General features: G+C 40.0%; 1 protein-coding gene and 1 pseudogene across 2 annotated transcripts in view; both read left to right on the top strand.

The window, feature by feature from the left end:
* Positions 1 to 15411: 15411 nt before the first annotated feature.
* LOC308560607 (broad substrate specificity ATP-binding cassette transporter ABCG2) overlaps positions 15412 to 25466 on the top strand; it is a 49161-nt gene continuing 39106 nt past the window's right edge. Inside the window, exons 1-2 of the mRNA XM_081144652.1 lie at positions 15412 to 15881; positions 24702 to 24923. Coding sequence (XP_081000778.1) covers positions 24721 to 24923 — 203 coding nt within the window. The 5' untranslated portion in view covers positions 15412 to 15881; positions 24702 to 24720. The remainder of the gene's footprint in view (positions 15882 to 24701; positions 24924 to 25466) is intronic.
* LOC308564574 (ATP synthase subunit d, mitochondrial pseudogene) lies at positions 20429 to 20897 on the top strand (annotated as a pseudogene). Its single transcript has one exon. The product of its transcript is annotated as an ATP synthase subunit d, mitochondrial pseudogene (transcript).

The following is a 25466-nucleotide window of genomic DNA, read 5'->3' as shown; positions in this document are numbered from 1 at the left end:
ATTTCATTTAACTCTTTTTCTGGAGACTTCTTTTGTTCTTTCATTTGGGGCTTGTTTTCTCGTTTCCCCGTTTTGGCTGCCTGTTTGGGTTTGTTTCTATGTATTAGGTATATCTACCAGGACTCCCAGTCTTTTGGGTGGTCTCTGGTGCAGGCCAATGTCAGACACTGTGTTGTGACTGGCCTTTAGTACCCTGTTTGGGGCTTTCAGCACTCCACAGCTTGTGGCTCCCTCTGCTGAGGCTATGTCCCCTTGGAAAAGATCCAGCTGCACACCAACATCTGCTTTCCAAGCTCTGGGTCCAAGAGGAGACCAAGCAAAGACTTAAAGCATCCAGAGGCTGATTGTTAATCAAAGTCTCTTAATGAGCCTTAGGCTGTAGACCACAGCAAGGCATAAACTCCACAGGGTGGGGCTTGAGGTTTTCAACAAGTGGGGAAATTGCTTTCTCCCCCAGGCAAAAGCTGCATGAATGGCAAAGTTCTGCCAGAGAAAAATGTCCTCTGCAGTGTGGGAGAATGACTCAGCACAGGAATCCCTATGGCGCCCTCTGAGCCCTATCTCCAGAGCCCTCAACCCTGGGTTGTCCTCATACAGCTCTAGTTCACTCTGCCCTTCCTCTGCCAGAACCAAAGTTGAATGGTGACACACAAAACTTTGTGTGTTGGCCCTTTAAGAGGGTGCCTACATTTCCAACCTTCTGTCCCTGGCAGACAGAAATCCCACCTCTTTTCAGAACCAGATGTTATGTGGGCACCTTTCTCAGTTCTGTTTTTCTGGGCTGGGGAGCCCAGCTTGGGGTTTGGACACCAGAGTTCTCAGTGGGAACCCCCATAGCTGAGGTATCCCTAGGGAACTACAGCTGCTATCTGTGGGAGCCCAGCCATCCCTGTTGTTACTCTGCACTTTCTATCAGTCTCTATGTGGTCTCCACTTTATGTCCTTGGTTATAAGGGCTCTCTCCAGCTAGTCTTCAGTTGATTATTCAGGATTCTTTTTCTATATTTTAGTTGTAATTCTAGTTTGGTCTTGGGAGAATGTCAGTGTAGCTTCCGCTTAATCTACCACCATCTTAGAATCCCTGAATCTGGCTTTTATGTCCTTTCAGCAAATTCTTGTTCAAGAATTTCCCTACTTTATGGTCAAGAAGATGTTCCCAGTTTATCTTGAACTTTTTCTGGGTCAGATGATTCTTTTGTTTGTTTGTTTGCTTTTTGTTAATCTTCACCACAGGATATTTTCCCATTGATTTTTATAGAGAGTAGAAGGGAGGGAGGGCGAGGGAGAGAGAGAGACATTAATGTAAGAGAGACTCATCCATTGATTTTGCCTCCTGCATGCACCTCAACCAGGCAGTATCAAACCTGCAAACAGGTAGGTGCACTTGATAGGGAATCAAAAACATGACCTTTCAGTGTGCATGCTGATGCTTTAACCACTGAGCCACATTGGCCAGGGCAGATGATTCTTTAAGGAGCCCTTGTTCCATCTCATGTAGTTATGATTTAGAAACTAAGATCTGATTACTTAGTATGCTCACTGCTAGTGGAGTGTCATTGCTTCTAGATCCATTTAGAGACAGACCCAGGGAAATACACAGGTATGTGTGCTTTTGTATGTATATATAATATTGAATTATATTTTATTTGAAAACATATATTCAATATAAATATATTGCGTGTATATGTAGTTTGAATAGAAAAACACATAAACACATATCTGAAACTATTGCTGTTATGTTATGTATATATTAAAAATCCATGAGTCCATAATAATATTTTCAATTCCAAAGTAACACCTGAGTGTTCTTTTTAGCCTTCCTCTTTCTGTGTTTGTAAATCACTTTTCATAAACTATATTTTATAATAACAGTTTTTGAACAGTGATTATAGCCTTTGTTTCTTTGACCCATAAGTTGCAAGTCCTGTGTAAAGGTAGTTTTGCAATGTTTTGGCCATGGGCCAACATATCCCAGCCCTGCTCCTTACCAACAACTGTGACACCTTGGCCCAATTGCTTAACCCTCTAGACTTTATCTGTAAAATGAAAGTTATAATACTGTTCATACTGTCAGTGTTGCCCTATTGTCTTGTAACAATACTGTGAGAATTCAGATGCATTTATCTATAAATATTTAACAAAGACATACTAAGTATTCAGTAATGTTAATTTTTACTATTAGGACAGAGAATGAACACCAATTTCAACAGAACCAGGAGACTTCAATGATCAATGAGAATGGGATTACAAACATTGTTTTAATATTTAGTCCATAATAAACTGTCATAGTTGAATGTCCTTACAAGTTAGCAGGGCGCTTGTTAAAAATATGGATTCCCTAGACCCCATATTTCTGGGAAGGCTGTCCAGGAATCTGAGTTTTTAATTAATGTTGTAGTTGATTCTGGACAGCTCACTCTTTAAAAAACTTTAATCTTCATAAGTGCATTGAATTTAGATCCCCTAACTCTCTGGGAGATAAGGTGGCATGAGAAGTCAGTAAGAGAAAATCAAGTTGAACCAGGAATAAATGTGCTAAAGGCAGGAATAAAGGTTTTTGCTAAGAAGTGCAAAATTCAGATGTTTAATGACTCATTATTTTCTCATTTTTACCTTAGGATGTCTAAATAGGGATGAATCATCATCTTCTCCATTCATCAGCCTCGTTATTCCATCTTCAAATTGTTTGATAGCCTCACCTTATTGGCCTCAGGAAGACTAATGTTCCATGGTCCTGCTCAGGAGGCCTTGGGGTACTTTGCATCAGCTGGTATGGTTGCCTTTTCATGCAGTGAGATCCTTCATTCATAGAATCCTGAAAGAAGGCAGAGGATGTGGACCTGAGTACTGCTTGATCTTCGAGTAGAGATAACATGTGCTCTACCATGCCAGAGCATCTTGGGTCAGTTTAGTGCTAGAATTTGTCTTCATTTCGCAGCACTGGCTTGTTATGTAGGTCTCTTTCTTGTCCCATTTGAGTCTGTATGCCTACTCTGTGTAGGTGTAGGACTATTCCTACTGGGACTAAACTGTTCTGTTTCCCAGTTTTAGTTCCTTTTTCTTAATAGTTTCATAAATATATTGGCCTCTTAGCCAGTTATCTGTCAGTTGAACATTTTTGGAATTCCTAATACTGTCCTTCCCCTGAAATCATTTGTCTTCTTGACCATGTAACAATCAGGCTGTATCAGTCTTTCCTCTGCATGGGATGTTGGTCTGCTTTGATGTGGGTTTGTGGAGATGCTGATTAATTATGTAGTAACATTAGATTACAAATTTAGTCCTTGAGTGGGTAAGAGTGGCTATTTCTGAATCTGACTTTGATGCTCCAACATTTTTGACAATTCTGGGCTACCTCATTTTATTTGAGATATAAAGGAGTAATTTCTTTTAATGTTCATACAGTCTGCTTCATTTTAGCAATATTTGGATATTAACAGAGATGATGCTCCATGACTCCAACTATACCTTTAAATAATCTCTAACTCTCTTTTAAAATTTGTTTTTGTTGAATCTATATCTATTAAAGTAATAACGCATACATAAGCCAGGGGTGTATAGGGGAGATGATTCTAAGAATTACACTCCAGGCCAAGTTGAGTTCAAATGATTAGTTATAAAAAGTCAAGATAAGAGTTCAGGTGTGCTGTGCTAGTAATATCTTCTTGAGAATGCTGGGCTGGTGGCTTGTTCTCTGCATTGGATTTATAGCAGCATAATGGATGATGATTTATACCTGAATTTAGTAGATGGAGATGGAACCATTGCTACACTGGTACTCACATTCTGGCAGACCCTAGGTGAAGCCAGAGAACAGCACACTCTGGGCTTCTCCCAAACACAGTTCTGCTGTGCCTTAGTTGGCTTTGATTGAAGAAGCACTGATAAGAACCAGAGCATATTGTTAGGTGGGGGGTGTTTCAGGTTTCAAGAATTAAAATAAGTAAACATATCTGGGAGTAGGTTTTGTGCCAAGAGACAGAGAATTGTTGACATGCTGTGTGATTGAATATATAAAAGAAGTAACTTAGTGATAGGAGAAGAGAGAAAGATGAAAGAGAAGTCATTATATTCTGTCTTCTTCAGCCTCACCTCCCTCACCCCCTGAAAGTCTTATTTTTTAAGACCATCAAGATTATATATATGTGATTTGCCTACTTTTGTAGGTCACCACTGTGAGCTCTATAGTAACTCTGCAGACTTCTTCCTGGATGTCACTAATGGAGACTCCTCTCCTGTGATATTAAACAGAGAGGATGAACATGGTGAAAGTATTTGCATCTGTTAAGAGTCACAGATTATCACCTAATTGAACTGGCTGAAGGTGAGCCGTGTGGTATGTCATTATAACGTGGCTTTGTGAATTTATATTACTAATGATGCCCTCTGATACCAGTTGCCTTAGTTTGTCAGGCTGCTGTAACAAGAATACCATAGTCTGGGTTGCTTAAACAACAATTTGTCACGATTCTAGAGATTGTGAAGTCTAAGATCAAGGCACCAGCAATTCAGTGTTTGTTGAGGTCCTGCTTTCTGGTTCATAGGTGGACCACCATCTTCTCAGTGCCTCTTCACATGGTAGAAAGCAGGCAGGGGACCAGTGGAGCTTCTTTTATAAGGGCACTAATTCCACTCATGTGGGCTCCACTTTCATGACCTAATCACTCCTCAAAAGCCCCACATTCAAATACCATCACATTGGGGTTTGGGTATATGAATTTGAGGAGGGGGCATAAACATTCAGTTTATAGCATCAGTCAACACATATTTTGTTGTCTATGAGTGCTGTATTTTTAATTTGTAATTGCACGTTGATATAATAGTGTCAGTTCTGAGTAGAGTGTTCATGAAAAAATACACAGTTTTATATAGTGTCTTGAAATAAGAAACTTTGCCCGGCCAGGCGTGGCTCAGAGGTTGAGCATCCACCTAGGATCCAGGTGATCGGTGTTCAATTCCCAGTCAGGGCACATGCCCAGGTTACGTGCTTGATCAATGACTCTTTCATCATTGATGTTTCTATCTCTCTCTCTCGCCCTCTCATTTCTTCTCTCTGAAATCAATAAAGATATATTTAAAAGAGAAATAAGAAACTTCGCAATTAATGCATTTGCACATAGTGGAAAGAAAGGCAGAAGTTTTTCTGTTAAGAATTATAACTCCTTACAGTAAGAAGTTTATTTTAAAAGGGCCAGGGTACAAATATTATAGCTAGGAAATGGTGAGTCACATTGCTATATCCATAAGTGTATGGAAGTAGCAATTAAGTCATTTTTCTAATGTGTAAAGCAATGACAGATCTAATATATTTTTTTAACATTCAAGCTTAGAATTAAGGTGTTAGGGGAAAAAAATCTAAGAAAGGGGTTCTAGAAAAAAATGGGCTAAATCAGTTATTTTGTTAATGTTTTTCTCTGTTTACTTTTATTCCAAAGTCAGGGAGACTAAAGAGCCTTCCAAGACAAATAAACCACTCATAGAAAAATTAGCTGAGTTTTATGTCAACTCCACCCTCTTTAGAGAAATGAAAGTTGAGTTAGATCAACTCTCCGGGTTGAGAAAAAGAAGAGTGCAGCTTTAAGGAGATCACCTATGCCACCTCCTTCTGTCATCAACGTAGATGGATTTCCAAGCGTTCCTTCAAAAACTTACTGGGTAATCCCCAGGCCTCTATAGCTGAGGTAACCTCCAGATTCTTGTAAGTATGCTGTGAAATACTATGATCCAGGTGACTGTGGTTTGATTCCCGGTCAGGGCACATGCCCTGGGTGGCGGGCTCGATCCTCAGTTGGGGGCATGCAGGAGGCAGCTGATCAATGACTCTCTCATCATTGATGCTTCTAGCTCTCTCTTTCCCTGTCTCTTCCTCTCTCTGAAATCAATAAAGACATATATATATATTTTTTTAAAGAGTGCTGATGATGCTAAGGGTGTGAAAGTGCTCACAAAACAAGTACATACAATTGAAGAAGTAGAAAAATTGTTTATTTGAGTAAACAAAAAGCAGTTAGCAGGTGATAGCATTTTGGAGGCAATGAAATGTGAAAAAGCAAACATGCTGCATAATGACCTCCTGAAAGACCCCCGGGAAAAGCGCTGAGAGCGATTCGTTTTAGTAGGGAGTAGTTCGATAAATTTAAGAAAAGAAGTGTTTGTTTATAGATTAAACAGTGTATTAGACATGTACTGTATACAAGAAAGGTTAAAACAGAATCATTTGGGGGTCTGGAATGAATTAATTCAATTTACATTATTTCTAATGGGAAAAAATGATTCCATTTTCCAATAAATAGCTTCTCGAACAGCTTTCCGGAATGAATTAAGTTCAAGAACTAAGGTTCCACTGTACCTTCCACCCTGCCCCTGTGGCTCTGTTCGTTGGGCTTTGTCCCATGCACTGAAAGGTTGCTGGTTCATTTCCTGGTCAAAGCACATGCCTGGGTTGCTGGTTCAATTCTCCTGTAGGAGGAATGCAGGAGGCAGCTGATCAATGTTACACTCTCACATAGATGTTATATTCTCACATTGATGTTTCTCCCTTCTTTCCTCTCTCTCTAAAAATCAATAAACTATTCTTTAAAAAAAATAAAAAATAAACAATTACCTTCCAAAGATGCCACCTCTAAATATCACATTGAGGGTTAGGGCTTCAACATAGGAATTTTTGGGAAGACACAGTTCAATCCATGGCAATGCAGGACTGTGAATTTGGAGCACCACTGTGGAAGCAGTGGGATGGGGAGAGATCTGTGGGGACTCACACTTGCCTTCTGTCACTGTTTTAACCTGAACAGTTTTTTAATGCTTATTATTTGGGGGAAAATAAGTTTAGCACTTAGGAATTGATCTAAGAATGTTTAATCCACTGCAGTGCTTTTGTTCTTCTCTCATCACAGAGCTGGGGTGCTCTTCTTCCTAACAATGAACCAGGGTTTCAACAGCATGACATCCATGGAGCTCTTTGGAGTTAAGAAGAAGCTCTTTATGTGAGTATGTCTCTGTTCTGGGGAGGGGGCTGTCCAATGTCAGGGCTGTTAGTCAAACTGGTCACATACAGAATTGGGCCACGGATGGGATCCTGGGGATCACCAATGCTCAATGAGAAAAGGCAGCCAGGGCCTGGGAAGGAAGTCATGAGCATGTGGGGCCTGAGACCAAGGGAAAAAGGATTTTCAAGATTAGGGCATAGCCCCAAAGGCAAATGCTATAGAAAATGCAAGCAATGGAAGCTGTAAAGGGTCTTTTGATTTAGCAAATAAGAAGTCATGAGGAGCTTCACAAGAAAACATTGAGGAGCTCTATAGAGAGAAAGTAGTGGGTTAAGTTGTAAATTGAAGGTGGGGAGATAAATAATGTGTCCTTTAGTACATAAAAATATTTTGTTTGATAGGTTGGATGCTTTGATTTATTTATTATGGGTTATATATAGAAGTTTTAGAACCACTCATGAAACTGTATTTTAATGAGATGTTATATATTAATCACTTGATTCAATCAAGTTGAAAAATATGTATTCCCACCAGCACCATTGTCCTTGTTAAGCCCATCCCAGCATGGGAAGTGCCAATTAGGAGAAGTTTTGTATGAACCTCTCCTTATGTAGCCATCTCTTGCTGGAGTGGTCCTTCCTGGGGTCTCCATGGCAGTACCGCTTTTTGATAGCCTGAAATGAAGGCATTGATTATATTTTATGCTACACTTAACATTATGTTGCACTAGTTCTAGGCTTTGGGGTATTTTAAGCATCCATTTTGAACCCCAAATTATTCCTAAATTCATTTGGAGATAGGATGCAAACCCTTGAAGATCACAAAACTTACTGTGTTAAGGAAGTATAGAGGCACATGAGGTGCTCAGGATATGTGCTGGTGTGTCTGTTGGTGGGAACATATAGTGGCTGCATCATTAGAACTGTTAGGACTATGGACCTCCCATTGTGTGCAGTTACAGAGAAAGTAAAAACCTTGACAACTGCAGATCTTCTAATTAAATGAAATATAGATGCATTGTCATTCCTTTAAAGCAAGGGTGGGGAATGTCCAGATCACAGGCCAAAATCATTTGGTCTGGCACTGCCAAGGCAACTGTAGATGGGACTCAAAATTCGATAAATCTAGGAGCTTTTTTTCATAGCTAATTTTTAAGTTAATAATTTTGTATGGCCCTTGAATGGTGTTATAAATATCCTAAGGACCCTTGGCAGGAAAAAAGTTTCCCACCCTTGCTCTAAAACCACAAACAGCCTCACCTAAGAGGGGAATACACATGCAAAGAGGATATGGTGTTTAGAGCAGTGGGAGGAATTTCAAGAATGCGTTGGCCTCAGGAGAAATGTTTGCAAGGTTGTAGGGGAGTTAAAGAGGGTAAGCTTTAGAACTCTTCATGAAACCAGGCCACCAGTTCTGATTGTTGGAATTTGCTCTTTGTAGATTTTTTCAGGGCTGTTGGTCAAACTCAGAACCATTGTGCCTTGGCTCTCATGGCTTCAGTACTTGAGCATTTCTCATGGCTATGCAGTAGCTTGTCTTCTTTTGTCCCTGTGGCTGGTTTATTGTTCCCATGCTAGGAATATCAGAGTAAAGCCTGATCATCTCATGCCCCCAGATATGAGCTGTGGAGGTCTCCCAGGAATTTTCTTTTAGGAGCGGTGAAGGAGAGTTTCCTATTAAACCTTGGATCAACTTGATGATCACCTGGTTTTCCTAGTCACCCTGTTGTTTGAGGGAGGTGAAGGGTAGGGTCTAGCTCATAGTGAAGTAGAAAGCTTGACAAATTCATGTGAAAACAGTGTAGTTGTATTTCAGTTCTGTAAATAGGGAAATAGGAGGATGGGATCCTAGAATATGTGCTTTATTTTGAAAGGGAAATTTGAAGAAAAATGAAGACCGTTTAGTATTCACAGACACTATTGGCTTTAGAATCTAATCAACTTTAAAAACTGTCTGTCTTAATATAGTATAATTGAGTTTCTAACTCCCAAGAATTATATTTGCTTTTGATTAAAACAAACAAGTATAATACAAAAAATTATTACATAAATAAGCAATAGCCATTGAGTATCACTATCATTTTAATTACAATGTTTATGAGGCTGTAACATTGGAGAGAGAAGGAGGGCAGTGCTATGGGGTGATACAGCCTGAGGTGTCCCAGCTTGGCCAAGTATTTTTTTTCCCTTTGTATGAGAAGCCAAAACCCTAACCTTAGGCCTCTTGATTGCCAGGAAAAATCATTTAGTTGCTCTGGTGGGGCAAACTGTGAATGTGAAGCTTGGTTTGTTTTCAGAAATAATAATAAACATTAAACTAGGAGGATGTGATTGTGATAATTCTTTGGAAACTTTGAAATCCAAAGCTACCTTGCCTGCTCCACCTTGCATTATAGGCTTTGCAGCACAATGAATTTTTGGGACAAAACTTCTGCCTGGGATTCAATGTCACAGCAAACAATACCTGTAGCTTTGCAATGTAAGTTTGCATTTAGTGTTCTAATGCATCTGCTTACTATGTGGTGTGATGGAAAAAGGCCACTGGGCTGAGCTGGTGTAAGTCCTTTCAGGGACACTGGCTTTTCTGAGACTAAATTTTCTTATCTGTATGTGAGTTGTTGTCCATTAATGCATATGAAAGTACAGTACAACTCCTAGATATTCTACTATGGTCAAAATTGTATTTAAGTTGGAGAAATGTTTCTTATGTGCTGTCTGGCTTGAGTCTTTTAATAGGTCATTTTGCTGTTTTGAGTGTGGGTGTGAGATTTGATTTTCAGAACATTTGCTTTTGAAATGAGCTGCTTTGATATTTTAGTAAGGCCTTACAGTGTCTGCACTATCTGGATTCTGTGATGTGTATGGGTCCATAAAAACCTATAGGCATTTAAATAAGCCACAAACATAGTGAATAAAATTGAACAAATATTAAAAATGTATTCATATTTTTTCTGTTGAATTTCAGATGTACTGGAGAAGAATTTTTGAGAGACCAGGGCATCGACCTCTCTCACCTTGGGGCCTGTGGAAGAATCACGTAGCCTTGTCAGGCATGACTGTTATCTTCCTTACAATTGCCTACCTAAAATTGTTATTCCTTAAAAAATTTTTTTAAATTCCTCTCTAATTTATGTGATTTGTGTACATATTAAGAAGGAGCATCTTGATGCAAGTATTCAATGAAGTTTTCTTGTTCTTTTAATTTGCCATCATATTATTGTTTAGCCAGAATTATTTTCAACAGAAACCTTCTTAGAAATCACAATGAACTGAATTATGAAAGAACCCAAGTCATAAACTAGTGCTATTATGTACTGTTTGTTAGTTCATCCAGTGAGACGGTACCCACACAGAGAAATCTAGTTTAATTAATTGACCTAAAAAAGAATTGAATTCTAGAAACCTATTATAAGTTACTAGTATCTGTTAGCAGTTTCCTCATCTTTAAACTGAATAAGTATGCCAGTTGCCCTCCAGCTCCAATATTATGTGACTGTATGATCTGCCATTATTTAGTAAATAAGAAATAACAAATGTATTGATGCTGTGGTGTATATATGGAATAACCCAGTGTTATTTATTGGGTAAAAAAGCTATTATGATGGGAAAGCTTGGATAAGCCTTGTAAAGTTAGTAGAACTTACTGAGATTTCTCTGTAGTGGAATTAGAGTATCTCAGGGGTCTTGACTGTGCCTTTGGACTGTAGGTGCAGAGAGCCAGGACCTGGTGACTTTCCCTTTCTGGGGCAGTTCAGTGGTTATGGGCAGGAGATCACCTGGGAGCTTTGTTCAGATACAGGTGTCTGGGCCCTGCGAGCCCTGACGCATCAGCATCTCCAGGGCACCTCCATAAGGAACTGTCATGCCAGGATGTGGTAGCTTCCAAGAGCCTTCCCAACTCTGAATATTTTAGCCTTATGACATAATAACTGATATAAGTGGCCCTGTATCAGTTTATTTATTCCCTCATATACATCTCACTTATTTACATATCTTCTCTTCATTCTAACCTTTACCAGTAATAAGAAAGTGCTTTTTAACTTATTTCTTATTAAAGGGTAATGTAGGGAAATGTATAGTTCAGTGAATTATCATGCAAGGAACACTCCATGCAACCACCAACCAGATCAAGAAGTAGACATTACAGCTCAGGGAAGCCTCCCTCATGCCCTTCTCCCAACCACTGCTTCCCCACTGCTCTCTGGGTTATTTTTTAAACAAAGACTTTATGCTCCCCTTTGTTGCTATTATCAGAGTATCACTACAGCTCCATTTTTTGTCCCTGTGTGCATAAGTAGGTCCTAAATGAAGTCTCCACCCTCCTTTTAATAAATTGTTAATTTTGGAATGATTTTAGATTTACAGAAAATATGCAAAGGTAGTGTGGAAAGTTCCCATGTACCCCTTGCTCAGTTTCTCTCAAGGTTTGCGTTTTATATACTGTGGTACATGCCAAAACTAAGAAATTAACATTGGTGCATTACTGTTAATTTAACTATACACTTTTTTCAGATTTCACTTTTTTACTAATATTCTTTTATTGTTCCAGGATCCAGTTCAGGAGCCACATTACATTTAATCATCCCTTTTAAAAGCAAATCCTTTTCAGTATTATAAGAATTAAGTGAGCTGAGGATCACCAGAGTGTCCGCCCCTGTGACTGGTCCTTTGGGAATGTCATTTAGCAGCACCAGGAGCCCTGCCATGTTGTTGCAACATCAATCCAGAGTCATAGCATTAAATTTTTATCTTTGAACGTTAAGGAACATTTTTCTTCTTTTAAATGACATTTGATTAACACATCATTTTAAAAAACACATTATTACTCTCTTTTACCCGATTATTATGTAACCATCAAGGTTAATCAGTTTTTTTCTGTTCTTGGTACAATTCCTTCTTTTTACATAACTCTGGCATACCCACAGCTTTTTGTTAATACTGTTCCTCACGCAATGAGAAATATATTACACAGAGAGCTGGGATATATATTTCATATATGTATGCATGTGATATGTAGAGAAATATATATCTATACCTTACACACAAAATATACTTAAAAGACAAAATAGCCAAAGATATTAATAGTACTTACTTTTAAAATGAATAGAAATTTAAATATATCCTATCATATGTATCCTCCCTTTTTATTACAATTATCTTTTTATATAATTCTGCTTTTGATTATTATGTTAAGAAACATGTACATAGATTGAACCATCTTAGCCATGTTTAAGGTAAGGAACGTTTTGAAAAGTATAAGTAAAAACATGAGTTCTATAAAGTAGAAGGAAAAATATTAGTTTATTGGTAATCCATTTATTTTTTAATAACATGCTATTTAGTCTCCATGTGTTTGAATGTTTTTGAGTTTTTTAATTGTGGTTGATTTCTAGTTTCACACCATTGTGATCCAAGAAGATGCTTGATATGATTTCAATCTTATTGAATTTGTTAGGACTTAATTTGTGTCCTAACATGTGGTCTATCTTTGAGAATGTTCCATATGCACTTGAAAGGAATGTATATTCTGCAGCTTTTGGATGAAATGTTCTGTAAATGTCAATTATATCCATCTGATCTAGTGTGTCGTTTCAGGTTGTTGTTTCCTTATTGATTTTGTGTCTGGAAGATCTACCTAGTGATATTAGTGAGGTGTTAAAATCTCTTACTATGACTGTATTGCTATCGATCTCTCCCTTGAAGTCCACCAAAAATTTAGAAATATATTCAGATGCTCCTATGTTGGGTATGCATATGTTTACAAGGGTTATGTCTTCTTGTTGGACTGATCATTTTAGTATTATGTAGTGACCTTCTTTGTCTCTTGTTATGGCCTTTGTTTTATAAGTCACCTCTTGGAATTGCTTTTAGAATTTGCTTGAATTTTTTTCACCTCTATTGATATCAATACATTTTATTTGTTAGAGGGTGTTTTTCAATTTTTCAAAGTTATTAAGAGCCTGCTCTGCCCGGCCGGGCATGGCTCAGCGGTTGAGCGTCGACCTGGGATCCAGGCGATCAGGGTTCGATTCCCGGTCAGGGCACATGCCTGGGTTGTGGGCTCAATCAATGACTCTCTCATCATTGATGTTTCTCTCTCTCTCTTCCTCTCCTTTCCTCTCTCTGAAATCAATAAAGATATATATTTAAAAAAAAAAAAAAAAAGAGCCTGCTCTGAAGAATTTTTCCCAACGTTGGCTTAAAATGACAAATGTATTTGTATGTGGGTTTTTAAGGGTCTTTAAACTGACTCAGAAATTTAATCCAAAAAAACCCCCCAAACAAACAGTTCCACCCAAGTTTTTGGGCACTTAACACCTTGCTGGCAGGCTATTTTGAGCCAGAACTAAATGAAAGCATCTGAATAAACTTAAATACATGTTATTTTGTCATATCTTATATTTATATTACCATATGTCAAAATTAAACATATTGCATATAAATATTTTTAAATATCTTATTTTTTAAAATATTTTTTTGAGTGTGATATATTGTATAACATGTATCTACATGCAATGGCACTAACCAAGTTTTACATACATATCATGTTTACTACACTTTGCCTTAGAAGAACATACTTTACAGGCACTAGTGGGATTTTTTTTTACTGCTGTTTTTTGTAAAACATGCTCTTATAATTTTCCTGATAATCTGAATGGGGAATCTTTATTTGGCACACATAAGGAAGAGGAAAACTAGGGACTGCTGAAATAACTGCTGAGCAGTGAAGGGCAGACACAGTTATCTCATGACCAGTAAGCAAGTTAATAGCTATATACTTTTAAGTCCTTTAAAAGTTTACAGTATGGTATTTTTAACATTCTAAAAAAATTATATGTAATCCATTTTCTTTTTTCTTTTTGGTTGATTTCAGAGAGACTAAGGGAGAGGGAGAAAGATCAATGATGAGAGTGTCATTGATTGTCTGCCTCCTGCATGCCCCCTGGTGGGGATGGAGCCCAAAGCCCCGCACCGGTGCATGTGCTCTTTTTTTTCTTTCAAATTTTTTCTTTTTTTAAATTTTTGTTTAAAATATTACAGATGCCCCTTTTTCTCCCCAATGACCCGTTCCACCCCATCCCTTCCCCCTCCCCAGTCCCTCTCCCCACCATGGTCTGTGTCCTTGGGTTGTGCATATATGCATATAAATTCTTTGGTTACTCTCTCCCTCTCCACCCACCCGCCCTCCTCCATCCTTCTGACATTCGTCAGTCTCATCTATGCTTCCACGTCATTGAATCTATTCTGTTCATCAGTTTGTTAAGTTCTTTAGATTCTACATGTAAGTGAGATCATGTGATGTTTGTCTTTCTCTGCCTGGCTTATTTCACTTAGCATAATATTCTCCAGGTCCATCCATACTGTCCCAAAGGGTACAAGATCCTTCCTAGTATTTTATGATGTTAATGTCCCACAGTTTTTTTTACTCACTCATCTACTGATGGGCACTTGGGCTGTTTCCAGATCTTAGCTATTGTGAATTGCACCCTGCATGTGCTCTTACCCACCACCAAATCCAACCTTGATCTCCTGGTTCATGGGTGGGCACTCAGCCACTGAGCCACGCCAGCCGGGCCCATTTTCTTATCTAGGCCTCCTGCCTAAAAGTTTCTTGCATGGGGTAAAGAATAGACAGTAATTCCTTGTGTTGCTTTAAACAGGTTAACTGATGTTACGATTTTTGTTTGTAAATGCAAACCAAAAACTATCTAGAGGCAAATACTAATTTCTGAGGAGATGTAGCAGGTGGATTTTGGCACAGCCATACACACTCATAAAGCCTGATAGCCGACCCTTTTCCTCAATCTGCAAATCGCTTTCCAGCTTTTCCAAACGATCAATGTCTTGCAAAGAAGTGTTTATTACAGGCCTGTGAAGAATGCATTTAAACTATTCCCAGTATTTTTCATTCAAAAGGTTTGTCTCCATTCCGCCGCCCTCACCCCCACCCCTCACCCAGCGGGTAGATTTAGCCCCTGATTTTATTGGCCCTGGAGCGCAGGAACCTAATTTTTCAGAAGCAATAGACCGCCGCTAGCTCTGGGTCGCTATGTGTGAAACTGAAAAAAGCCTTGGCGTGAGCGCCCCCTGGTGTTCAGGCGCGGGGGCCACCCGCGGTGACCAAATCCATCCAGGCCAGAGGAAGTACTGATGAGCTGGGGTGGGTCCTGCGATTACCAGGGCTTGTTGCCAATTGTCCATTTCTAACGAGCCCTGGACACAGAGCTTTCGGTTTGTCCCTGGGAACAGCTGTGCCGGTGACACGGGCCCACGGGCGAGCAGCGACGGATCCAGCGCGTAACTGCTCTACCCGGGCGCAGGCTCGGGCCGGAGCTTATCGCGGCCGGGCAGGGGCGCCACGCCTCCCCCCTTCCCGCGCGCTGCCCCCGGCGCAGGGACGCGGGGCGGGGCCGCCCCCGGCTGGGCCGCCCCCCTCCGCCCTCAGCCCCGAGCACGCGTTAGGAAGCCGCGTCGGGCCTCTGCGCTCTGCTCCTGGCCGCCCCGATCGCGGGCCGCTGCCCATCGTTTCTGACCCCGACTGCGACCCCAGACCCGCACCTTCCCAGCTGTTCCGCAGGCCCGTGAGCGCTGGGCCCGCGGGGAGCGCGCGGTGCGGCGGTGGGCTGCCCGCGGGGCTGTGCGCGCCCGTCCCGGAAGGTCGCCTGCCGCTGGGCTGTTCCGCCCTGGGCGGTGTCCTGAGTCCATCCTCACAGACTAAGTCACCAGCGCACGGGAGGGAAGAGGGAACCCAGGACCATTGGTCCGCCAGAGACTGGGAGACGCAGGAAGGAGGCCCCTGCAAAGGAGCCGGGAGATTTGGAGAAGCTTCTTCACGTCGGAAAGCACAGTACAAATGCTCGCGGTCCTTGTGAAGTAGGACCTGCTTCCTTAGGTAGGTGGGGAAGGGCTGGCGGACTCACCTCCGCGCTCATAGGGCTGATTTTAGTGTCTGCCGCCGACCACATGGACCTGAGACCCGAGCCCTTGACCTGCTGAGTGAGTGGTGACTGCCCTTTGGGACGCCTGTGGCTTGGAAGGTCGATGGGTGTTGGGAGTACATTTGGTAGGAAATAGAAAACTGTTCAGTTGAGATGACTAGGTTTTAGTTAGCCCTCCTTCCCCCAGTTTCATTTGAAAGTGAAGATGAAATGCAAACTGAAAATTCAGACCGATTTTTCGGAAGATGATGTGTTGGTGCAACAGAATCTGTGTGTGGTAGTGTGTGTTAAGGGCCAGTTGGTAAAACTGTTGCCGTTTCCCAAATGTGTGACATTAGAGTCCATATAGGATAGATAAAAATTTATTGAGCATGGAAGTTATTACAAGGTGGGAGAAAAAGTTGTTAATATTAGTACTTTAAAAGGGATTAACCAATATATCCCCTTGTGTTGTCATCTCCAGAGTTTGATCAGAACTTGGATGATTTGCTAGGGTTATTGAGCTCCCTTGTGTAATTTTTCTGTGGGTAGTTTAATGATTAACTTCAAAGAGTTAACTAGTTTATTACAATACTGATTAAAAATGATACTGAAGAAATTAGAATCAAACAGAAAAAGAGAAGACCAAAAATATTAGGTTGCAAATCTAGCAAACAGTTAAAATACCTGTAATGTTGCCTAGTTTCATTTTCTTGGCTAAGAACATTCATATAAAAACTCATTCTACTTTGAGAAAATAAAGTAGATTCATAGTAACGAATGTTTATTGGTCACCCTGCGCATTCAGCAAGAGCTCCCTTAGGCAACAGGTTCTTTTGTATCAAGATGGTATTAAAATACACTTACACACAAAATCTATTTCTGCATTTATGCATTAAGCATACATGAAGCATTTGAGGCAAGCATACATGTTACAAACAAAAAATAAAATATAACCGAGAGTTACTGTGGGGAGGCACATTCCAATGGACATGGACAGACTGAAGGTCCCTATGCAAATTAAGTTGCATCCTGGAGGCTGTCGGTCATACAATTCAGTGAGGATAAATGGGAGAAACATACCAGGTCCTTAGAGAAACTTTCTCTGGCACTTACTTCTGAGGGAATGTCTTGTGTCACAGAAGGATGTAGAGGAGACTGAACCATGGCAGTGGGAGAGCATCCTGCGTGCCCATCTGATAGTACATGCAATGGTGTGTTTTCTAGGACTGCTTGTATTTGTAATTTTCCTTACTCTATGTGCTATGAAAAACACCTGTTGGATGTTAAGACCCTGTGCTCACACACGCTGCTGTTTGATAGTTTGGGGCTGCTTTGGGGATAAATCTAGATTTTCTAGAGGGATAGGTGGACCTCATGTGTTTCAAATACTCTGTATTTCTCTCTGTCAAGAGTTTTTGATAGAAGTTTGGCAACAGTTGAAAGATATCAAGTGGGGAGGTTTATTCTGTGTTGCTTATTGGGGTTATGGTTGAGAACTTTTAGTAAAAGTTAATGGATATAGGATGTATATATAGGTCTACAGGAAGTCAAAGGATATCCTTTAAGAAATAGTTCCCAGTTTACTCCAAGGTGTGATTCAATAATTGATAATGTGTCTGGATGACTTTGCCCTCTTAGTTTTTTAATAACAGTTTCATGGGATGTTTATTGACGATATGACTCTCCCATTTAAAGTACAGAATTTGTGCAACCAGCACATTTCCATCATCTTCCTCTTTAAAAATTCATTAGCAGTAACTCTTCCTTCTCTTGATTGTCTCCCCCACCCCATAGTTTTTCACTGAGAAACTGTTAGAAAGTGGATATATAATTTTTGGGTCACACAGCTTATTTATAGAGATAGATAAAATATTCAGAGAATTGTAACATTGAAAGTTAGTAGTTTAAACTGGGGGTGGATAGGTGTGTGTAAAGCAGAATTGCTGCCCCTGTCGATTTCATTGAAGAAGTTATGTTTTCAGCGAGAAGGTAGAATAAAATCTTAGCAAAGTAGAAACCCCTTTAAACAGGGTTTCTTGCACTTTTCTGATGTGGGTGAGGAATAAACTTTTCTTTACCCTCAAGGTTCTTTCAGCTAGTCTAATAATCAAATGGACCTGAGACAGATTAGCAAGAAAAAATAACCGGTTAATACATATGTGTGGGAACCTCATATACACTAGAGAGTCAGAGATCCCACATGCAGGAGAAGTTCAGAGACAGGAAGGTAACATGGGTATATAAGACTTTCTGAGCTAGATCCCTAGAAGTACGATACCTTGTGGGCTTCAGAGGGTCATTGCAGGGAGAGCAGATGTTTAGTAAATAGAAGTTTGTCCTGCCCTATAGACAGATTAAAAGGGGTTATCTCTAATAATCTCTTATTCAGCATGGGCAAAGCCCCTGATTCAAAATCCTTTTATTTAAAAAACAAACAAAAGAAAGATTGGCGGATTTAAGAGAGAGAGGAAGGAAGAAAGAAACATCTATTTGTTCCACTTATTTATGTATTCAGTGGTTGATTTTTGTATGTGCCCTGACCAGGGATGGAACCCACAGCCTTGGTGTATTGGGATAACACTCTAACCATCTGAGCTACCCAGCCAGGTCAAATTCTTGTAGGTAGTTAATGGAGGGGAGAAATTTCTCTTCAGCCCAATGCTAAAGTTTCCTTTAGCTCAAAACAATCTTGGTGGGACAGAGGCACATCTTGATGTGACTTGGTCTGAACTTTCACACTGATCATTAGCCCAATCCCTTTGGCTAGTTCTTAGGCAGCATTAGGTAGCTGTCTTTTCACTAGCATTAAGTTGTTATCTGGAAGGGTAAAAATGGAAGTCTCTAGAAAGCCACAAGCCCTAGGATTTCCCTCTGAAGCCACTTGAGGTGAGTATCTTACAGGGAAAGAGGAGAGTGTGCTGAGAGACACCCAAACTTTAGACACCGCAGAGGTATGCCTCTCCGCTTCCTGTCCTGCACAGCCCGACCCTGGCCTGACCCTGACCCCAGGATCAAGGAGAGAAGGAATAGAAAAGAGGGACAATAGGATACTTAGAGAGGAAGAAGGGTAAAGCATACATTTTACCCCTTTTTCTTAACTGTCTCGTATTAGTTTGGAATGCCTTAAGATCAATAGGTCCTCAGAAAAATAAAAGAAAGAGGCCATTTAGAAGGGGGACAAAGAGGTCAGCTGAGTGCTTACTGTATCCCGGTGTTTTTTACATCCATTGTCATTTTGTGCTCACACTAAGTCTTTCAGGGAAATATTTTAGTCTCCTATTTATAGAAGAGGAGTCTAAGAGTTCACAGGGTCACTCAGAGCTGCCACAAAAAGACCATATTGCACTTAATTAAAGTTCCTTTTGGCTTTCTCTTTTTAAATCTAGCCTGGTAACTTGTTTTGTACATCTCTTACATGTTCATACAGCAGCACATTGTGAAGTCATGCAGGGACAAGAGGAGAATGCAAGAGAAGAATGCATGAGTTGATAAGGAGTGGGGAGGCCCAGACCTCACTTGGGTCTGATAAGCTGTGTCATTCCTCATTTTCTACCTTTGATAAAGTCACTTCATCTCTCTGCATCATAATTCCTTCATGGGACCAGAAAACATAAGTTTGGATGGGAGGGATCTATATTTTTTTTTAAGGAGCTAAGAAGTAGAGTATGGGTCAGTTGAAAGTGCCAGACTAGTAGAAGAGTGTTAGGTGTGCTGAGAACACTTAGTATATTCTTATCTGACCCGTCACTGGGAATTATCTTATAATTAATAAATACTATTCAAGCGATCTTACTACACAAGCGTTCAGCTAGTGGAATCATCACTCAGTAAAAGTCTAAAGACCTAGGATCTGATCTCATAGTTGTTCAGTAAAATGGAATGACTCAACACAGGATGTGAGGATCAAATGAGATCATATAGCCTAGTATTGTTTGGAAACTATTAAATTCTGCCTATATCTATCTTTTCATATAAACAATATATTCAAGGTATAATTTCAATGTATAATTAATATAAAATTATTAATGAAATATTTTACCTTTTATTCATGCTAAGTCTTCAAAATCTGGAGTTTATCCTATATGCACTGCACATCTTACTTAGGGCTGTCCACATCTCAAGTGCTCAACAGGCACATGTGGCTGGTGGCTGCAGAATAGAGTAGCACAGGTATAGGTGCAATAATTGATACAGTGATAGAGGAAGACTTTCTCGTCATGTCCCTTTAAGGGCAAACATCTTCTGTTGTTTCTTCAGGTTTCTCATATGAAGTCTCATAACTCTTGGCAATCATTTCAAAATGGGTAGCATCGTTATCTCAGTGGTGTCTTTATAACATCGAGCTATGCAAAACAAGCAAAGTTTTATAACAGCAGAAATGCCTATAATAAACAAAATGTTAAGTTTAATTTGGAAAATAGGTCTAAACCAGGAGGCAATATCTGAGGGCAGCCAACTTAAGATACCAAAGAACTGTGGGCTGCTGGGCTCGGTGAAGGATCTCAGGATGACTGGGTGAAAACTTGCTCTAAAAGCCTTTGAATGGGTAGTTGTTGGAGAGATTCACACCCCCAAACCAGAAGGCCATTTCTAACTCCCTAAAATCCTGGAATGAGAACGTTATCTCCAGGTTGGCTACTCTTCCTGAGAATCCCCTTGCTATCGACTGGGCTTACTACAAGGCCAATGTAGCGAAGGCTGGCTTGGTAGATGACTTTGAAAATAAGTTTAATGCCCTGAAGATTCCTGTGCCAGAGGATAAATATAGTGCTCTGGTGGATGCTGAATAAAAAGAAGATGTGAAAAGTTGTGCTTTTTGTCTCTTTCAAAGACCAGGATTGAGCAATATGAGAAAGAGCTGGAGGAAATGAAGAACAGAATTCCATTTGATCAGATGTCCATTGAGGATTTAAATGAAGTCTTCCCAGAATCCAAATTAGACAAAAAAGTATTCCTACTGGCCTCACAAGCCAATTGAGAATTTATAAATTTGAGCCTGGGAGAAAGCTCTGGCCCTCACATTATAAACCCTGTATGTTAAAAATAACTTATAGTGAAAAAAAAAAAGATATCAAAGGACTGTGAGGTGTCAGTGGGATCTGTGTTTAACTTTTTGTCCTTGCCTGGATTTTATCTACTTTCATCTCTGCTTCACAGGAAGTGTTTTATCCAAGTGCAATAAGAAGTGTTAAGAACCGAGCAAACCCCACCATGTGCAGCTAGATAATGGACTTTTACAAAAATGTTAATACATCTTATTGAACCTAATAAATCCAAAATATTTTTAACAAAACATGTAATTAATATAAAAATGATTAATGAGGTATTTTACATTCTTTTTTTAACATTTAGATCTCTATTCTTTTTACTCTTTTTATATTAAGATATAAGTGACATATAACAGTTTCAGGAGTACAACATAATGATTAATAATTGGAGGAGATTAAAGATGATGGTGGAGTGAGTGGAAACTACACTGACACTCCCCCGCGACCAAACTGGAATTACAACTAAAATAGAGAAAAACCATCCTGAATAATCAACTGCAACTGAAGATGAGCTGGAGAGCACTCTCATAACCAAGGAGGAAAAGTGGAGACTGCATAGAGACTAGTAGGAAGTGTGGAGGCGCGAGGGGATTGGCTGGCTCCCACAGGGAGTTCCCACTAAGGACTCTGGGGCCTAAACTCCAGGCTGGGCTTCCCAGCCAAGAACACCAAAACTGAGAAAGGTACCCATATAATATCTGGCTGTGAAAAGCAGTGGGGTTTCTATCTGCCAGGAACAAACAGCTGGAAATGCAGGCACCCTCTTATAGAGCCAATGCACAAAGTTTTGTGTGCAGCCACATACCTTGTGCTCCAGCAAGGGGAGAGCAGAGTGGACTGCAGATGTGTAAGGAGAATCTACGGTTGTGGGCTCTGGAGATAGAGTTTAGAGGGCACCCCTCTGGATTCCTGTACCAAGTCATTCCCCCATACAGCAGAGGCAGACATTTACCTTCCAAGCAGCTGTGCCTGAGGAGGAAGCAATTGCCCCACCCTGGTGGAAAGCCTCTTGCCCTACCATGTGGAGTTTCTACAGCCTGAGGCTCATTAAGAGAATCAGATTAATCAGTCTTCAGGCAAAGGCAGACTTCAGAGTACTTTGAACCTTTGCCTGATCTGCTTCTGGACACCAGCCTTGGAAAAGCCAACTTTGGTGTGCATCTCGGTTCTGTCCAAACGCACCCAGACCCAACAGAGGGGTCCTGGAACCATGGGTTGTTGATAGCTCCAAACAGGGTACTCAAGGCCAGTCACAAACAGCATCTGATACTGGCCTGCACCAGAGACCATGCAAAAGACTGAGAGTTCAGGCAGGCCTATCTAATACATAGAAACAAACCCAAATAGGCAGCCAAAATGGGGAGACAAAAAACAAGCCCCAAGTGAAAGAACAAGAGAAGTCTCCAGAAAAAGAGCTAAATGAAATGGAGATAGCAATCTATCAGATACAGAGTTCAGAATACTGATTGTAAGGATGTTCAACAGCATGAAAAAAGATATGGAAACTATGAAGGAAATGAAGAATGACATAGTAGAAATAAAGAATACATTGGAAGGAATAAACAGATTAGAGGAGGCTGAGGATCAGATCAATAAATCAGAAGACAGGGTAGAATAAAATCACTCCATCAGAGATCCAAAAAGAAAAAACAATTCGAAAACAGGACAGTCTAAGGGAGCTGTGGGACAACATGCGACATAACAGTATTCGCATCATAGGAGTGCCAGAGGAGGTCAAAAGTAAGCAAAGGTTAGAGAACCTGTTTGAAGAAATAATGGCAGAAAACTTCCCTAATCTGGCCAAGGAAAAAGTCCACAAGTTCAGGAGGAAAAAGACTCCCAAGCAAGAAGAATCCAAAGAGGTCCATGCCCAGACACATCATAATTAAAATGCCAAAAACTCAAGACAAAGAATTTTAAAGGCAGTAAAAGAAAAGCAACCTGTTACCTATAAGGGAGCTCCCATAAGGTTGTCAGCTGACTTCTGATCAGGAACTCTACAGGCCAGAAGAGAATGGCATGAAGCATTCAAGGTAATGCAAAACAAGGATCTGAAACCAAGACTACTTTACCTAGCAAGACTAACATTCAAAATAGATGGTGAAATAAACAGATTCCCAGGCAAAAAAAGGCTAAAGGAGTTTATCACCACCAAATCAGCACTGCAGGAAATGTTAAAGGGACTGCTGTAATAATAAGAAGAAATAGAGAAACACAGGCATAAAGAATTAAAATGGAAATAGATAAGGACCTATCAATAATAACCTTAAGGACTTTAAGGGAGAGATCAGCAGCAATACAGTCATAGTCGTGGACTTTAACACCCCACTGACTTCACTGGGTAGATCTTCTAGACAAAAAGTCAACACAGAAACAGTGACTAAATGGCACACTAGATCAGATGGGTTTAATTGATATTTACAGAACATTTCACCCCAAAGCTGCAGAATAGACATTCCTCTCAAGTGCACATGGGTCATTCTCAAAGATAGACCACATATTAGGACACAAAACAAATCTCTACAAGTTCAAGAAGATTGAAATCATATCAAGCATCTCAGATCACAAGGGCATGAAATTAGAAGTCAGCTACAGTAAAAACACTTAAAAACATTGGAGCCTAAATAGCATGCTATTAAACAATGAATGGATTATCAGTAAGATCAAGAAAGAAATCAAAAACTTCCTGGAAACAAATGAAAAAGATCACACAACAACCCCAAATCTGTGGGACACAGTGAAAGCAGTTGTAAGAGGGAAGTTCATAGCACTGCAGGCCTACTTCAAAAAGCAAGACAAATTTTTAGTAAACTATCTAATCCTACAACTGAAGGATTAGAAAGCTCCCCTGTGTAGCCACCAGGGCTTTTGTCTGCTGGGAGTTTTTTTATTATTGCCTCTATTTCATCAGTTGTTATTGGCCTATTCGGGTTTTCAGATTCTTCCTGATTCAATTTTACATGTTCTCATTCATATGTAGAATCTAATAAACAAAATAGACCAAGGAACAAAATAGGTCCAGAGACATAGAAGCATGGAACAGATTGAGGGATCTCAGTGGGAAGGCGGGGGTGGGGGAATGGGTGGGGAGAGATTAATCCAAGAACTTGTATGCATATATGCATAACCCATGGACACAGACAATAGTGCGGGGGGGCTGATTCTGGGTGGAGGAGATCAATGGGAGAAAAAAGGAGGGATATCTGTACAGTGGTACCTCGGTTTTCATATGTACTCTGTTCCGGAAGACTGTTTGAGTTCTGAAATATTTGAAAACCAAGGAATCAACAGCAGACAGCTAAGCCTCAGAGTGTTGGACTCAGCAGAAACCCTGTGGCATGCTCAACTTCGAAGGCATGTTCTGGGTTTACAGCATTCGTAAACCAAATTGTTCATCAGTGGAGATATTTGAAAACCAAGGTACCACTGTAATACTTTTAACAATGAACATAATTTTTTTAAAAAAAGATTGTATATATTATGAAATGCTTGCCATAATAAGTCTTATCTCCACACAGTTACAAGTATTTTTCTTATGCTTAGAACTTTAAGGATCTCTTAGCCTCTTTTAAACAGATAATACAGTGTTGTTAACTATACTTACCATGCTGCAAATTACATCCCCAGGACTTATTTCTTTCATAACTGGAAGTTTGTATCAAAATGGACTGCTTTTAAACATACTGTTTTGTTTACAACTTCATTTATTCAACTGTCAACTTACTGTTGCTTTTCCCTCTACAGAAAGGCAGAAGCTCTCCAGATGTCTTCCAGTAATGACCAAGTTTTTATCCCAATGTCACAAACAAACACCGATGGCCTCCCCGGGATGACCTCCAAAGACCAGAAGATGTTTACTGAGGGAGCTGTGTTAAGTTTTCATAACGTCTGCTATCGAGTGAAAGTGAAGAGTGGCTCTCTACTTAGTCGGAAAACAGTTGAGAAAGAAATACTGATGAATATCAAGTATGTGCATGAACTTTTGTTTCAGTAACTTTATTGACAGCAGTGAACTTCACAGGTGTTGCTATTCCAAGTACAGGTGCATGGACATTTGTGTACATGTCTGTACAGGTACATAGACACATACTTTTGTTTGTTTACCTCAACTGTGAGTGCAATGGTTGGATCATATGTTAGGTATAAGCCTAATTTTTAAAAGAATGGCCAAACTGTTTGTAAAGTGGTTATATCATGTGCATCAACATTTATTTGAGAAACTGAATAATTAATGTGTCACTTAGTTTTTCCTGGGCTAAGCCTTCTGGTTTAGTGGAAAGAGGACTGGTTGTGTGACTTACAGCTTCCCAATTATGGGGACAGAATTGTAACCTGTGAGCTTCATTATTCTAGTCTGTGAAATACAAGATCACTCACTGTACTTTATGAGCCAAACACCTTAGGTATGCAATTTATATCCTTTATGTTTTAGAAGCAAGAGTCAGGGGGTTGAAGAGACAATGAACTGTGAAAGTCCTTTGCTTTTCAAATAGACTTCTTTTAAATGAG

Source organism: Miniopterus schreibersii (genome assembly GCF_964146895.1).
Source record: "Miniopterus schreibersii genome assembly, chromosome: 1".
NCBI classification, from domain to species: Eukaryota; Metazoa; Chordata; class Mammalia; order Chiroptera; family Miniopteridae; genus Miniopterus; species Miniopterus schreibersii.
Note: the sequence above shows the minus strand (reverse complement) of the source record. Positions and strands in the feature narration are given on the sequence as shown.